This window comes from Oncorhynchus nerka, linkage group LG22 (assembly GCF_034236695.1).
Source record: "Oncorhynchus nerka isolate Pitt River linkage group LG22, Oner_Uvic_2.0, whole genome shotgun sequence".
NCBI lineage: Eukaryota > Metazoa > Chordata > Actinopteri > Salmoniformes > Salmonidae > Oncorhynchus > Oncorhynchus nerka.
Genome location: NC_088417.1, coordinates 90256391 through 90271447, shown reverse-complemented (window position 1 = coordinate 90271447; position 15057 = coordinate 90256391). Strand labels below are relative to the sequence as shown.

Sequence of the window (15057 nt, the reverse complement as noted above, 5' to 3'; positions counted from 1 at the left end):
AGTCACCTGGCTGCGACATCAGACAGTCACCTGGCCGCGTCATCAGAGAGTCACCTGGCCGCGTCATCACAGAGTCACCTGGCTGCGTCATGACAGAGTCACCTGGCCGCGTCATCAGAGGGTCACCTGGCCGCGTCATCAGAGGGTCACCTGGCTGCGTCATCAGAGAGTCACCTGGCTGCGTCATCAGAGAGTCTCCTGGCTGTGTCATCAGAGAGTCACCTGGCTGCGTCATCAGAGAGTCTCCTGGCTGCGTCATCAGAGAGTCTCCTGGCTGCGTCATCAGAGAGTCTCCTGGCTGCGTCATCAGAGGGTCACCTGGCTGCGTCATCAGAGAGTCACCTGGCTGCGTCATCAGAGAGTCACCTGGCTGCGTCATCACAGAGTCACCTGGCTGCGTCATCAGAGAGTCACCTGGCTGCGTCATCAGAGAGTCACCTGGCTGCGTCATCAGAGAGTCACCTGGCTGCATCATCACAGAGGCACCTGGCTGCGTCATGACAGAGTCACCTGGCCGCGTCATCAGAGGGTCACCTGGCCGCGTCATCAGAGAGTCACCTGGCCGCGTCATCAGAGGGTCACCTGGCCGCGTCATCAGAGGGTCACCTGGCTGCGTCATCAGAGAGTCACCTGGCTGCGTCATCAGAGAGTCACCTGGCTGCGTCATCACAGAGTCACCTGGCCGCGTCATCAGAGAGTCTCCTGGCTGCGTCATCAGAGAGTCACCTGGCCGCGTCATCAGAGGGTCACCTGGCCGCGTCATCAGAGGGTCACCTGGCTGCGTCATCAGAGAGTCACCTGGCTGCGTCATCAGAGAGTCACCTGGCTGCGTCATCACAGAGTCACCTGGCTGCGTCATCACAGAGTCACCTGGCTGCGTCATCACAGAGTCACCTGGCCGCGTCATCAGAGGGTCACCTGGCCGCGTCATCAGAGGGTCACCTGGCTGCGTCATCACAGAGTCACCTGGCTGCGTCATCACAGAGTCACCTGGCTGCGTCATCACAGAGTCACCTGGCTGCATCATCACAGAGTCACCTGGCCGCGTCATCACAGAGTCACCTGGCCACGTCATCACAGAGTCACCTGGCCACGTCATCAGAGCGTCACCTGGCTGCGTCATCAGAGGGTCACCTGACTGCGTCATCAGAGAGTCACCTGGCTGCGTCATCACAGAGTCACCTGGCTGCGTCATCACAGAGTCACCTGGCTGCGTCATCACAGAGTCACCTGGCCACGTCATCACAGAGTCACCTGGCCACGTCATCAGAGGGTCACCTGACTGCGTCATCAGAGAGTCACCTGGCTGCGTCATCACAGAGTCACCTGGCTGCGTCATCACAGAGTCACCTGGCTGCGTCATCACAGAGTCACCTGGCTGCGTCATCACAGAGTCACCTGGCTGCGACATCAGACAGTCACCTGGCCGCGTCATCAGAGAGTCACCTGGCCGCGTCATCACAGAGTCACCTGGCTGCGTCATGACAGAGTCACCTGGCCGCGTCATCAGAGGGTCACCTGGCCGCGTCATCAGAGGGTCACCTGGCTGCGTCATCAGAGAGTCACCTGGCTGCGTCATCAGAGAGTCTCCTGGCTGCGTCATCAGAGAGTCTCCTGGCTGCGTCATCATAGAGTCTCCTGGCTGCGTCATCAGAGGGTCACCTGGCTGCGTCATCAGAGAGTCACCTGGCTGCGTCATCAGAGAGTCACCTGGCTGCGTCATCACAGAGTCACCTGGCTGCGTCATCACAGAGTCACCTGGCTGCGTCATCAGAGAGTCACCTGGCTGCGTCATCAGAGTCACCTGGCTGCGTCATCACAGAGTCACCTGGCTGCGTCATGACAGAGTCACCTGGCCGCGTCATCAGAGGGTCACCTGGCCGCGTCATCAGAGGGCCACCTGGCCGCGTCATCAGAGAGTCAACTGGCTGCGTCATCAGAGAGTCACCTGGCTGCGTCATCAGAGAGTCTCCTGGCTGCGTCATCAGAGAGTCTCCTGGCTGCGTCATCAGAGAGTCTCCTGGCTGCGTCATCAGAGGGTCACCTGGCTGCGTCATCAGAGAGTCACCTGGCTGCGTCATCACAGAGTCACCTGGCCGCGTCATCAGAGGGTCACCTGGCCGCGTCATCAGAGAGTCACATGGCTGCGTCATCAGAGAGTCTCCTGGCTGCGTCATCAGAGAGTCTCCTGGCTGCGTCATCAGAGGGTCACCTGGCTGCGTCATCAGAGAGTCACCTGGCTGCGTCATCAGAGAGTCTCCTGGCTGCGTCATCAGAGAGTCTCCTGGCTGCGTCATCAGAGAGTCACCTGCCTGCGTCATCAGAGGGTCACCTGGCCGCGTCATCAGAGAGTCTCCTGGCTGCGTCATCAGAGAGTCACCTGGCCGCGTCATCAGAGGGTCACCTGGCCGCGTCATCAGAGGGTCACCTGGCTGCGTCATCAGAGAGTCACCTGGCTGCGTCATCAGAGAGTCACCTGGCTGCGTCATCACAGAGTCACCTGGCTGCGTCATCACAGAGTCACCTGGCTGCGTCATCACAGAGTCACCTGGCCGCGTCATCAGAGGGTCACCTGGCCGCGTCATCAGAGAGTCACCTGGCTGCGTCATCACAGAGTCACCTGGCTGCGTCATCACAGAGTCACCTGGCCGCGTCATCACAGAGTCACCTGGCCGCGTCATCAGAGGGTCACCTGGCCGCGTCATCAGAGGGTCACCTGGCTGCGTCATCACAGAGTCACCTGGCTGCGTCATCACAGAGTCACCTGGCTGCGTCATCACAGAGTCACCTGGCCGCGTCATCAGAGGGTCACCTGGCCGCGTCATCAGAGAGTCTCCTGGCTGCGTCATCAGAGAGTCTCCTGGCTGCGTCATCAGAGGGTCACCTGGCTGCGTCATCAGAGAGTCACCTGGCTGCGTCATCAGAGAGTCTCCTGGCTGCGTCATCAGAGAGTCTCCTGGCTGCGTCATCAGAGAGACACCTGCCTGCGTCATCAGAGAGTCACCTGGCTGCGTCATCACAGAGTCTCCTGGCTGCGTCATCAGAGAGTCTCCTGGCTGCGTCATCAGAGAGTCACCTGACTGCGTCATCAGAGAGTCACCTGGCTGCGTCATCAGAGAGCTGTGGGGTGAGAGAGAGCTCACATGCGCTGTCTTGTCTTTGCCCTGTTAACACCTTGCTCACTGAAACACACACACACCGTTATTAAATGTTAGCTTAACCAAACCATTCATAGGCATTTTAAAAGGCGTATTTGAAGTGTAAAGCCACAAACAATGAATCTGTCACTTTAAAAAGGTTCTGTCATCCTCTATGATTCCCTCTTTAAAGGGGGGCAGGTAGCCTAGTGATTAAGAGCAGTGGGCCAGTAACCAAAAGGTTCTGTCATCCTCTATGATTCCCTCTTTAAAGGGGGGCAAGTAGCCTAGTGATTAAGAGCAGTGGGCCAGTAACCAAAAGGTTCTGTCATCCTCTATGATTCCCTCTTTAAAGGGGGGCAGGTAGCCTAGTGATTAAGAGCAGTGGGCCAGTAACCAAAAGGTTCTGTCATCCTCTATGATTCCCTCTTTAAAGGGGGGCAGGTAGCCTAGTGATTAAGAGCAGTGGGCCAGTAACCAAAAGGTTCTGTCATCCTCTATGATTCCCTCTTTAAAGGGGGGCAGGTAGCCTAGTGATTAAGAGCAGTGGGCCAGTAACCAAAAGGTTCTGTCATCCTCTATGATTCCCTCTTTAAAGGGGGGCAGGTAGCCTAGTGATTAAGAGCAGTGGGCCAGTAACCAAAAGGTTGCTGATTTGAACCCTGAGCCATCAAGGTGGAAAAATCAGCCGTTCTGCCCTTGACCAAGGCAGTTAACCCCCATAAACAACGCTGTCTGGGCGCCATGGATGTCGATTAAGGCAGCCCCCCTCACCTCTCTGATTCAGAGGGGTTGGGTTAAATGTGGAAAACACATTTCAGTTGAAGGCATTCAGTTGTGTGACTGACTAGGTATCCCCCTTTGTGATAACATTAGAATATTAATTTTCTGAGTAATTATTTAATTTATGCAGCATTTAGACACACAATATGAATCTGCATATTCAGCCACCTTTAAATGACCCTGAAATGACAATACTTTGAAATGTTGATATCTGGCTGAAAAGCATTAACTTGCCAAATGAATTCATTCCAAGAGGCCTCTGGGTAGACATTAGAGAAGGTGGGAGGGAAACCGGGGACAGAAACAGCTCTTTATGTTGGCCTAAACTGTTCCTTGGTGCCCTGATTTCTGTAATTGCTCAGGCAGGACACCAGAGGTTGTGGTGGTTGTGTGGGGTTTGTAGAGTAGGTCCCTCATGTCAAACACATGACAGTAATCCCATTAAAATGCAAGAATTCTTCCTCTGCTAATCATGTTCATGTTATGGAACATGTTTTGCGTTACTCCAGAAATGTGCCAGGATTTTTCCAACTTCAGCTGAAAGACATTCGGGGAGCAATGCAACTCTCTCTCTGTTGGCTAAACTAGACCTGGGTTCAAATACTATTTAAAATACGGAGAGTTTGGCTTTAGCCTTACTGGAGTACCTGATGGCAGGATTTGCCCTTTTGGAACTTTTCTATTGGCTTCATTACAACAGACAAGCTGAATAAAGCACAGTGTAGGTATATGAAATTATTTCAAATATTATTTGAGCCCAGGTCTGGGTTTAACAAGCGAGAGAGAGAAGACTAGTCCAGGGATTATTTAGACTAGACTGGTGGGGATCTGGGGAGTGACTTCCAGTCCCAGATCTCTTTGTACTCTACAAAATGACAATTCCCATGAGTGGCAGAGTCCAACTGGCTATTAAGTACAACCTGCATGGGAGTTCAAAGCAGACAAGTACATGTTGAGAAGAAACATTAAAGCAGAAGTCAACCCATGTACGGAACAGAGAGCTCTACAGAGGACTAGAGGATAAACAGATCAAATAGGTCTGCTTGACGAGGTTCATAATGGCATTGATACTTTTTTGGCATATTTGCGAGACAAGACAGATTTCTAAGACAAACTCATTTGCATTTTGATTGATTCAACACCCTCATAGCAAAAGCAATCAAGAACTGCCAAAAAATCTAGGTGATTGCCTTGACTAAAGAAGGATTTTGAGGGAGCATTACTACAACTAACAATGAAGGATATTCAGCTATACCAAACACTAAATAGGGAAAAGACACAGTGCTTATGGAAATACTTCCTTTGACACCTCATAGAATTCCATCCCTATTCTCCAACACAAGAGGACCTGATGACTGTGAGATTAAAACATTTGGGCAGCAACTGACTGTTTGTACCCACGAGCCACTGCCACTTCAAATATTTAATTTGATTCTGTCAAAGTGGTGGGCTGAACAGTGGGAATATTGACAGTTGGGGAAGGTTAATTAGTTTGTGTTTTAGCACTGCGGTTTACTGTCCCGAGCGGGCTGTTGCTTCGAGAAAATCCTGTGTTGAATTTCTTTCCTCTGCCAGAGTAGGCTTCCTGCAGCAGGTCAAATTCAACTGTTGGTGGCCTCCCCCTTTCCTGAGGGGCTCTGAGCCGGGCCTGCCACGAGCCACTAGACCCACTCCCCTCTACTAGAGACACTGGACTCCACCCTCAACTCCTCTGCCCACCACACGCAGGCAGGCCCTGCCTTGTGCCACTCCATCACCTCTCGAACCCCTTCCCCTTCATCCCCTCCATCCCACTGCACATCACCCAGCTCAGGACCACCGCTGTCAGACGCTTCCTGCACGAGCCACCGGTACAGACCAGAGACCACATCTCAGGGGATCTTCAGGGGATTTCTACAGAAGACAATCAGCCCTCTGACAATTGAGTTTCTCTTATTAGGAGAGGATAGGAATGTAGCTATCACAGTAATGTCTCCTTTGTTGAAGTCTTCTAAATTCAAAGGGATCAATCTTATCTGTGATTTGGTTTTAGAGGACAGAGGCTGTTTTATAGAGGACAGAGAGGCTGTTTTGTAGAGGACAAAGAGGCTGTTTTATAGAGGACAGAGGCTGTTTTATAGAGGACAGAGGCTGTTTTTATAGAGGAAAGAGAGGCTATTTTTATAGAGGACAGAGGCTGTTTTTATAGAGGACAGAGAGGCTATTTTCTAGAGGATGAAGAGGCTGCTTTCTAGAGGATGAAGAGGCTGTGAGAAAAATGTCCAGTGACTGGATGTCCTCACTACTTAAGACTGATGATCAAATACAAAAGAAACAGTAGTGCACTACCGAGGAAATAGGTTGCTATTTGGGATGCAGATCCTGTATTCCTGGCAGCAACAGGCAGCCCTGCTTCTCCCCCTGCCAAGGACCTCTGACAATACACTGCACTGACAGACCTCAGACTATACACTGCACTGACAGACCTCAGACTCCATTCCTGTTTGGAATTGTTTTTTATTTTTTACTTAACACTTTTTCTTAAAACTGCACTGTTGGTTAAACTGGCTTGTAAGTAAGCATTTCACTGTAAGGTCTACACCTGTTGGTTAAGGGCTTGTAAAGTAAGCATTTCACTGTAAGGTCTACCTGTTGTATTTGGCGGATGTGACAAATACAATTTGATTTGTTTCAGATTTACACCTTTATAACCCTAACCCTTTATAATGTAAAAATACATCAGGAAAGGCCTTATGCTTGTTAACATTTTAGTGAAGAGTACACTACAGGGTCAGAGTAATATGGTGATTTCTCTGTAGGGACAATCAAGTTTCATTGAGAACCTTTGAGGTCAGTTCCAATACTCATTAGACAGTTTCTTTGTCAGACAGTGTGTGGATATCAACAGGCTTCTCTCTATACGACTCTGAAAAGTTAGTCCCAAATGGCACTCCAGGGATCTGGTCAAAAGTAGTGCACTATATAAGAAATAGGGTGCAATTTGGGAAGAAGACTGTCTTTGAACTGACCCCGTCTGTCTTCCCAGGACCATCCTCCGGGTCTCAGGCAGGAAGTGAGCAGGGAGAACAGGAGGAAACTGGACAGTGCTCATGGGTACTGACCCTGAACCCAACAATACAGTTGATGATGACTACACTGCAGGATTTCAAGGGGGGTGAGACAGACACTGTTCCTGTCTGCAACATCATAACTTAAATCAATGATCTCCTACAGTTTGTAGAAAATACATTTCCTTGAGTCTTTTGAACCAAATGCAAAAATACAAGACATTTCAGCTGAACATTCCCTTTAAAACCGACGTAACATTCTAACTACCAGACAGGAGATTTCTAAACAACTTCAACATTTAGCATTTATTTCACAACAAAAAACACAAGTAGTTTTTGTTCATTCATGATCATTTCTACAACATAGGAGGAGATGTGACGATGGCTGGTGCACGCAGACGTCCCTTCCTGTCCAACCAGGTCTGATGATGGTGGCTGTACTGGACAAGACAGCAGGCATGATGGGATAGGCTCTGGAGGACTGCCTTCCGGTGTAGGGTGAAGTTGCCCCTAGTTTTGCCCCCCACTAATGGTTAAGGTGAGGATTGGTGCGGAGGCTGGGAAGATTACCCTTTACCAGCTCCAAAAGAAGAGTCTGCTGCCGTGCTTGGCTGGCTGCAGCTGGCCCTCGATCACAGGGTTGGGCTCTGGCCGGGGTCTCGAGTGGTAAGCATTCTCAGGAAGGGGACGAGAGGTGTCCACCTTTGTCACCTGAAGAGAAACACAGGAGCCGAAACGTTACATAAATCCACAGCAAAGAGGAGAGGAGACGGGGAGCAGGCAGACTGGTTTGTAGGCCTGTACTAAAAACACAAGTGAATGTTTTGCTGGTAAAAGAGAAAGCATATTGGTTCAATGAAGATCTGTGTCAACAGGCTTAGAGCTGTTTTCAAATGTGAGGGAGTACTGTTTACCTAGCATTTGCACCGCTGATGGAGGACAGAGGCAAATGGAGAGTACCAACCTGCTGGTAGTATAGGCAAGAGAATGGGACAGGGTTTTAAACATCCATAATAACAGGAGTTGGACTAAATGAAGGTCCAATACATAGAGAATGTTCAATCATTCTTTTGTTGTTCCCAAACGTGATCTTTGAATTGAATCACCCAAAGCTTTATTGAAAGATGATGTCTGGGAGCAGCAGAGAGGTCCCGTGTGGCTCAGTTGGTAGAGCATGGAGCTTATAACACCAGGGTTGTGGGTTCAATTCTCACGAGGGACCAGTAGAAGAAAAACACATATGAAACATGTGTGGACTCCACCCTCAACTCCTCTGCCCACCACATGCAGGCAGGCCCTGCCTTGTGCCACTCCATCACCTCTCAAACCCCTTCCCCTTCATCCCCTCCATCCCACTGCACATCACCCAGCTCAGGACCACCGCTTAACTACTGTTAAGTCGCTCTGCGTCTACTAAATGAGCCGACTTCTCCTTCTGGTAATAGTTTAAAGGGCCTCACCTTGGACAGTTCTCCCAGGTTGGGTCTCTCCCAGCCCAGCTTGTCCTGCACACAACTGTCAAAGGCCTGCTGCTGTTGGCGGCACTGACGCAGCTCTGCCAGGTTGGAGTAGTCCAGGCAGGTCCAGTACTCTGTGAAGGACTCAGCACAGCTCCCCTTTATCTGCCTGGAGGAAACATTAAGGAAACATCTGATTAGCACACAGTTGTTGTTGTTTAATTTAACTAAGAACAAATTCTTATTTTACGATGACTGCCTACCCCGGCCAAACCCTTGCCTACCCCGGCCAAACCCTTGCCTACCCCGGCCAAACCCTTGCCTACCCCGGCCAAACCCTCGCCTACCCCGGCCAAACCCTCGCCTACTTGGCACTACTTTTGACCAGATCCCTGGAGTGCCATTTGGGACTAACCCTTCAGAGTCGTATAGAGAGAAAGCTGTTGATATCCACACACTGTCTGACAAGGAAACTGTCTAATGAGTATTGGAACTGGCCTCAAAGGTTCTCAATGAAACTCGATTGTCCCTACAGAGAAATCACCATATTACTCTGACCCTGTAGTGTACTCTTCACTACAATGTTAACAAGCATAAGGCCTTTGTTTGTTAAGTGACTCCTGATGTATTTTTATATTATAAAGGGTTAGGGTTATAAAGGTGTAAATAGTCCTATGAGACTCCCAATCACGGCCGGTTGTTATAGAGCCTGGAATCGAACCAGAGTCTGTAGTGACACCTCTAGCACTGAGACGCTGCGTCTTAGACCGCTGCGCCACTCAGGTGACAATTCAGACAGAATCCCTTCCCCAGGCATCTATTTACTTATTTAAGCCCTCGGTTCTTTTAAGGAGCATAGGCTGTTGACAAATGTCCCCCATCTCACACAGGAAACTGAAGTGAGTTCTAAATGTATCCCTTTCCCTACATGCTGGACAAGAGTTGGCTTTCTTATGCTCAAAATAACACTTGAGTACATACTACATACTATTATGATCCTGGATAAAACTTGTTTTTACTATCTAGCTAGCCCTATGTTAATTGACCTTTTTAAATGTGGGCAAGGTACCACTTCAAGGTAGGTGTAGGACCTCCAAAAGAATAAACAACCAGTTGTAATTACAAGTTTGACAAAACCTTGTACCATTACAATAATGCCATCTTTTACCACTCAGCCTGTTTACATCTGGGAGCAGAACTGTTTATGTGTTCCTGCTTTGGAAGTGGGGTTTTATTTGTGGACCTTACACAGAGCAAGCCTGCATGTCAAACCCAGCCCAATTCACAGACAGATACCAGTCACTGCAGAGGTATGTGCCTGTGTGTCCAGCATTAATAGGTGTTATTAGTGCACAGCAGCCTTCTGTAAACAAAGCCGCCAGTCAACCCCCACCGTGAGACAACCCATGAAAACCATAAGCCGTGGCCATCTCAGTCACCAGATATCAACCCAATCTAATACTTATGGGAGATTCAGAAGCGGTGCATGAGAACTTTTTCCACCACCATCAACAAAAAAACAAATGATGGAATTTCTTGTGCAAGAATCCCTTGCCAAGAGTTCCATTAAAGCTGTTCTGGCTCGTTGTGGCCCAACGCCATATTAAGACACAAGGTTGGGGTTTCCTTTATTTTGTCAGTTACCTGTATATACCATGTCTGACTGACAGATAGCATATAGTTAGCCTACCACTCTCTTGACTCTTATTTGTCAGTTGCAGAACAGAAGTGAAATGGAAACTGTACGCTTTAAGTTGAAATCTATTCACCCTGTTGTAATGGCCATATGAAAACACCCAGGTTGAGGCTTTATTCGGCTGAAAACTGTTGACAGAACCATGAATCTAAAACGGCAGACAGTGTAGTTCAGCAAAAGCTGCTGGATGTGGATACAGTAAACATACAGTCCTGGCAAGGGTTCACATCTTTTCAATTTCTGTTGTAAAAACACATGCAGGCTTAAGATCTTATATCATGTCATCACAACTATTACTGGTCCTTAATCATGCTAAAACAGCATTAAAGTGGCTCATGTGAAACAGACCAACATTTTTCATGTGGGTGTTTAATAGTCAGTCAACACTATGATTACCTACCTGAAGAAGTTAAGTGCACACTCGTTGACTTTCCTCCCTTCGTTCAGACACTTCCTAGGGTCCTTCTCCTCCCAGCGACAGAGCATGAACTCCTTGTTGGCCTTGTCACACTGTGAGCCATAGTGGTGGGCAGCTCCCTTCAGCACCGCAGATGACACACTGATCTACACAGGGGCGAGGGCAGAATGAGACTCTACAGACACTACTCAACACGGACACACATACTGTATATAGACAAGTGTATAGCTTACTTCAATTTCAAACCCTAAACAGCCGAATATAATGACAAAAGCCAAAGGTGAACATTGTCAGATATGCCATCTTTGGAAAAAAAAAACATTACTTTTTGAGAGCATAAATCTGGCGTACTAGTATTTGGAGTGGGGAGATCAATTAAAGTACATCAGTGTTTTTGATCATGGCAATCAGAGGGGCACGAGCTCCTATTTCTTACAGGTCTCATTTTATTCCGTTCAAAACATATTGCTCAGAATACAAATCGCGACATTATATCGATGTCTTTAGATGCGCCCCAAACATCAACTGTATTCTTGTTGTAGGCCAACTGAAGTTGCCCTGTAAATGCACTCAAGGACAGGCTAAATATCATAACTGATTGACAGCTAGCCAAAAATACATTTTGATGTGAGACAACTTGAGGGGAATTCAATTAAACCAAGTAGCTAGCTAGCCAGAACGCATACAATCACTTACATGATAATAGAGTTAGCAAGCTTGCTAGGTATCTTGCATTGTACGGTATCACAACATGTTATTATAGTAACAGCTGTAGCTGTCTCAAACAGGGACTGCTGTACATAAATTAAACGCTAGCTAAGTTATAGTACCTAACTAACGTTTGCTAGCATTAACCTTTCACTTCCAGATCACAGCAAGTAACGTTAGCTGACGGTATCACAATCGATGCAATACTTTGCAATCAACACGACACCTAGAAAACGAAAGCTAGTAACCTTGTTGGAAAGCCAGTATTTAACAAGCTTGCTAGCTAACAATAGCCTGCTATGCTAGCTCCAGTTGGATTGCTGATTTAGCTAACTTTGCTAGCATTGCTAACCAGATTGTTTCTCAACGTTACGCCTCGTTCTTACCTCCTCAACATTCAAGTCATTAAAAGTGGGAACCTCCACCGAACCCGGCATGGTCCGGTTTCTGTCAGATTAATCAAAATGAAAGAACAATGTCATACACACTCAAGGTCCTCGTCTAGCTACTGGACGAGGCCGCATAAGGAAGGTCAGTGAGTGCATTGCGCATGTCCACAGGTTTGAAACGCATTTCAGTGACGTGTAGAAACCGAAAGAATAACACCAAAGATACTGTGGTTTGCATGGATTTAAACGCCGAGTTAACTTGTTTTACGATTGGTTTCCTTCTTCATTGGAGATAGAACACCGGTGGCGTTAATCCATTTAGTTTTGTCGCCTTGAACAGGTTAAGCAATCCTCAATCTGATGGTGTTGGCTATCACAATCCTGACGTCTGGAGGATCAATCACTCCTGCTTAATTAACTCAGGACAGGAGGACCCTGCATCAAGTAAGCCAGGAGATAGACTTTACCAGAGACAATGTGCTCACGGTGTGGTACTTCCTGGCACGAGTTTGGACAGGCCAACAGACTGGCAGGATTTCCACCAACTGTACTATTTAGGTGCCACTGTCTGTCAAGTCAAATCACATTTTATTTGTCACATGCACATGGTCAGCAGATGTTAATGAGTGTAGCGAAATGCTTGTGCTTCTAGTTCCGACAGTGCAGTAATATCTAACAAGTAATCTAACAATTCCCCAACAACTACCTAATACACACAAATCTAAAGGGGTGAATGAGAATATGTACATGTAAGTATATGGATGAGCGATGGCCGAGCGACATAGGCAAGATGGTATAAAATACAGTATATACATGTGATATGAGTAATGTAAGATATGTAAACATAATTAAAGTGACATTATTTAGAGTGGCATAAAGTGACTAGTGATCCATTTATTAAAGTAGCCAGTGATTGGGTCTCAATGTAGGCTGCAGCCTCGCTGAGTGTGTGATTGCTGTTTGGCAGTCTGATGGCATTTTTCAGTCTTTCGGTCCCAACTTTGATGCATCTGTACTGACCTTGCCTTCTGGATGGTAGCGATGTGAACAGGCAGTGGCTCGGGTGGTTGATGTGCTCAATTGAAGTCTCAATCAAGTTGAGGATTATGTTTGATCAAACAGAGTTTATGATGCTGACAGTGATTACTTCTCTCAATAGGGCCTTGAGGGAATGTCAGGATTTCCCATGGCAGAATGCCATAGACTTGATTCGGGCCCGGACTGGTGAGGTCGGAAACGCTCCGGATGGGAATAATGCAGGGCACTGGGTAGGATGGTGCTTTGTCTCCGTACACAACAGAAAGGGACAACCGAAACACGGCTTAGCCTAACCTGTTTTATCTGGGGATTCCGCTGCTTATTGAAGCTGGCGGGGTGAGGTCCTTGCCTACCTACCAGGGATTTGACTACATTACAATCTCAGAGAGAGACACTTGGGACCAATGGATCCAAGCTTATCTGGCTGCTCGTGCATGGAGCATGGAGCATGGAGGCGCTACCAGGAGACAGGCCAGTACATCAGGAGATGTGGAGGAGGCCGTAGGAGGGCAACAACCCAGCAGCAGGACCTTTACCTCTGCCTTTGTGCAAGGAGGAGCACTGCCAGAGCCCTGCAAAATGACCTCCAGCAGGCCACAAATGTGCATGTGTCTGCTCAAACGGTCAGAAACAGACTCCATGAGGGTGGTATGAGGGCCCGAAGTCCACAGGTGGGGGTTGTGCTTACAGCCCAACACCGTGCAGGACGTTTGTCATTTGCCAGAGAACACCAAGATTGGCAAATTCGCCACTGGCACCCTGTGCTCTTCAAAGATGAAAGCAGGTTCACACTGAGCACATGTGGCAGACGTGACAGTCTGGAGACGCCGTGGAGAACGTTCTGCTGCCTGCAACATCCTCCAGCATGGTGTGGGGTGGCATTTCTTTGGGGGGCCGCACAGCCCTCCATGTGCTCGCCAGAGGTAGCCTGACTGCCATTAGGTTCCAAGATGAGATCCTAAGACCCCTTGTGAGACCATATGCTGGTGTGGTTGGCCCTGGGTTCCTCCTAATGCAAGACAATGCTAGACCTCATGTGGCTGGAGTGTGTCAGCAGTTCCTGCAAGAGGAAGGCATTGATGCTATGGACTGGCCCACCCGTTCCCCAGACCTGAATCCAATTGAGCACATCTGGGACATCATGTCTCGCTCCATCCACCAACGCCACGTTGCACCACAGACTGTCCAGGAGTTGGCGGATGCTTTAGTCCAGGTCTGGGAGGAGATCCCTCAGGAGACCATCCGCCACCTCATCAGGAGCATGCCCAGGCGTTGTAGGGAGGTCATACAGGCAGGTGGAGGCCACACACACTGAGCCTCATTGTTTTAAGGACATTACATCAAAGTTGGATCAGCCTGTAGTGTAGTTTTCCACTTTAATTTTGTGTGTGACTCCAGACCTCCATGGGTTGATAAATTTGATTTCCATTGATACTTTTTGTATGATTTTGTTGTCAGCACATTCAACTATGTAAAGAAAAAGTATTTGATACGAATATTTCATTCATTCAGATCTAGGATGTGTTATTTTAGTGTTCCCTTTCTTTTTTTGAGCAGTGTGTATTTTGTTCTATTTATGCTCAGATTTGAAAATGCTAGTTACCATAAAAGTAGACATCATGCAAGACTACAAATCACTGCAAACTCCTGCACCTCATCTTTATCTGACTCATTTGCTAACAGGTATTGTGTCAATTTAAAACTTGCCCTAGACAGTTCACAGAATTGTCAATTTAAGTAAATTTAGCCAATTTATGAATTACTAAATTTAGTTAACATTAGATAGTTAATCCAGAAATCCTTACCTTTGCCTCGATTCGGCAGTCTCATCCAGAGCACCATGGCATTTGTAGTTGTGTATGATAGCCACATTAGCAGTTTACTAGCGTTTAATTTTTTTGGGGGGGGGTAAATACAGGAAAATATATTGATGAAAGTCACCTTGTCTGAGAGAGATTTACACAGTTATCGAAACGTCATGCCAGTGTAAGCCTACACGAAACACAGCCCTTATTTTAAGAGTTCCTAAAATCCCCTATGGGAACAATGAATGGTGGAAAAACGTTTATCCTTTCTGACCACTAGGAGCAGTCCTCCATAGGAATGAATGAAATTCTACAGTATTCAAATAAATTGTTTAAATTACATGTATTTAATTAAGTATGTACAGTATTTGTTGTAGAGGTGGCAGTAACATTAGTAATTATACTTTAAGGAAAAACTTCATACATAATATAAGATTTTGTGTGTGTTAAGTTCACATAATATTATGTAAAAGTATGCATTAAGGCACATTTGTCAAACTAATTTCACGGGTGTCTTCATGATTTCTCTCCTCCCTTGTACTTGATTGATGAATTAATGTCACTAATTAGTAAGGAACT

At 47.5% G+C, this 15057-nt stretch overlaps 1 protein-coding gene and 1 long non-coding RNA gene across 2 annotated transcripts; one reads left to right on the top strand and one right to left on the bottom strand.

The window, feature by feature from the left end:
* Nucleotides 1-7258: 7258 nt before the first annotated feature.
* On the bottom strand, nt 7259-11790 carry LOC115105984 (NADH dehydrogenase [ubiquinone] 1 alpha subcomplex subunit 8-like). The gene is made up of 4 exons (XM_029628544.2): nt 11633-11790; nt 10521-10684; nt 8428-8593; nt 7259-7678 (listed from the first exon to the last, which is right to left on the bottom strand). The coding sequence occupies exons 1-4, from the start codon at nt 11681-11683 to the stop codon at nt 7541-7543; spliced, it is 519 nt and encodes a 172-aa protein (XP_029484404.1). The 5' UTR covers nt 11684-11790; the 3' UTR covers nt 7259-7540.
* A 22-nt stretch (nt 11791-11812) lies between these two features.
* Nucleotides 11813-14980, top strand: LOC135563836 (uncharacterized). Its single transcript, XR_010460593.1, has 2 exons — nt 11813-12079; nt 12795-14980. It is a non-coding gene; the product is annotated as an uncharacterized LOC135563836 (long non-coding RNA).
* The last annotated feature ends 77 nt before the right edge of the window (nt 14981-15057 follow it).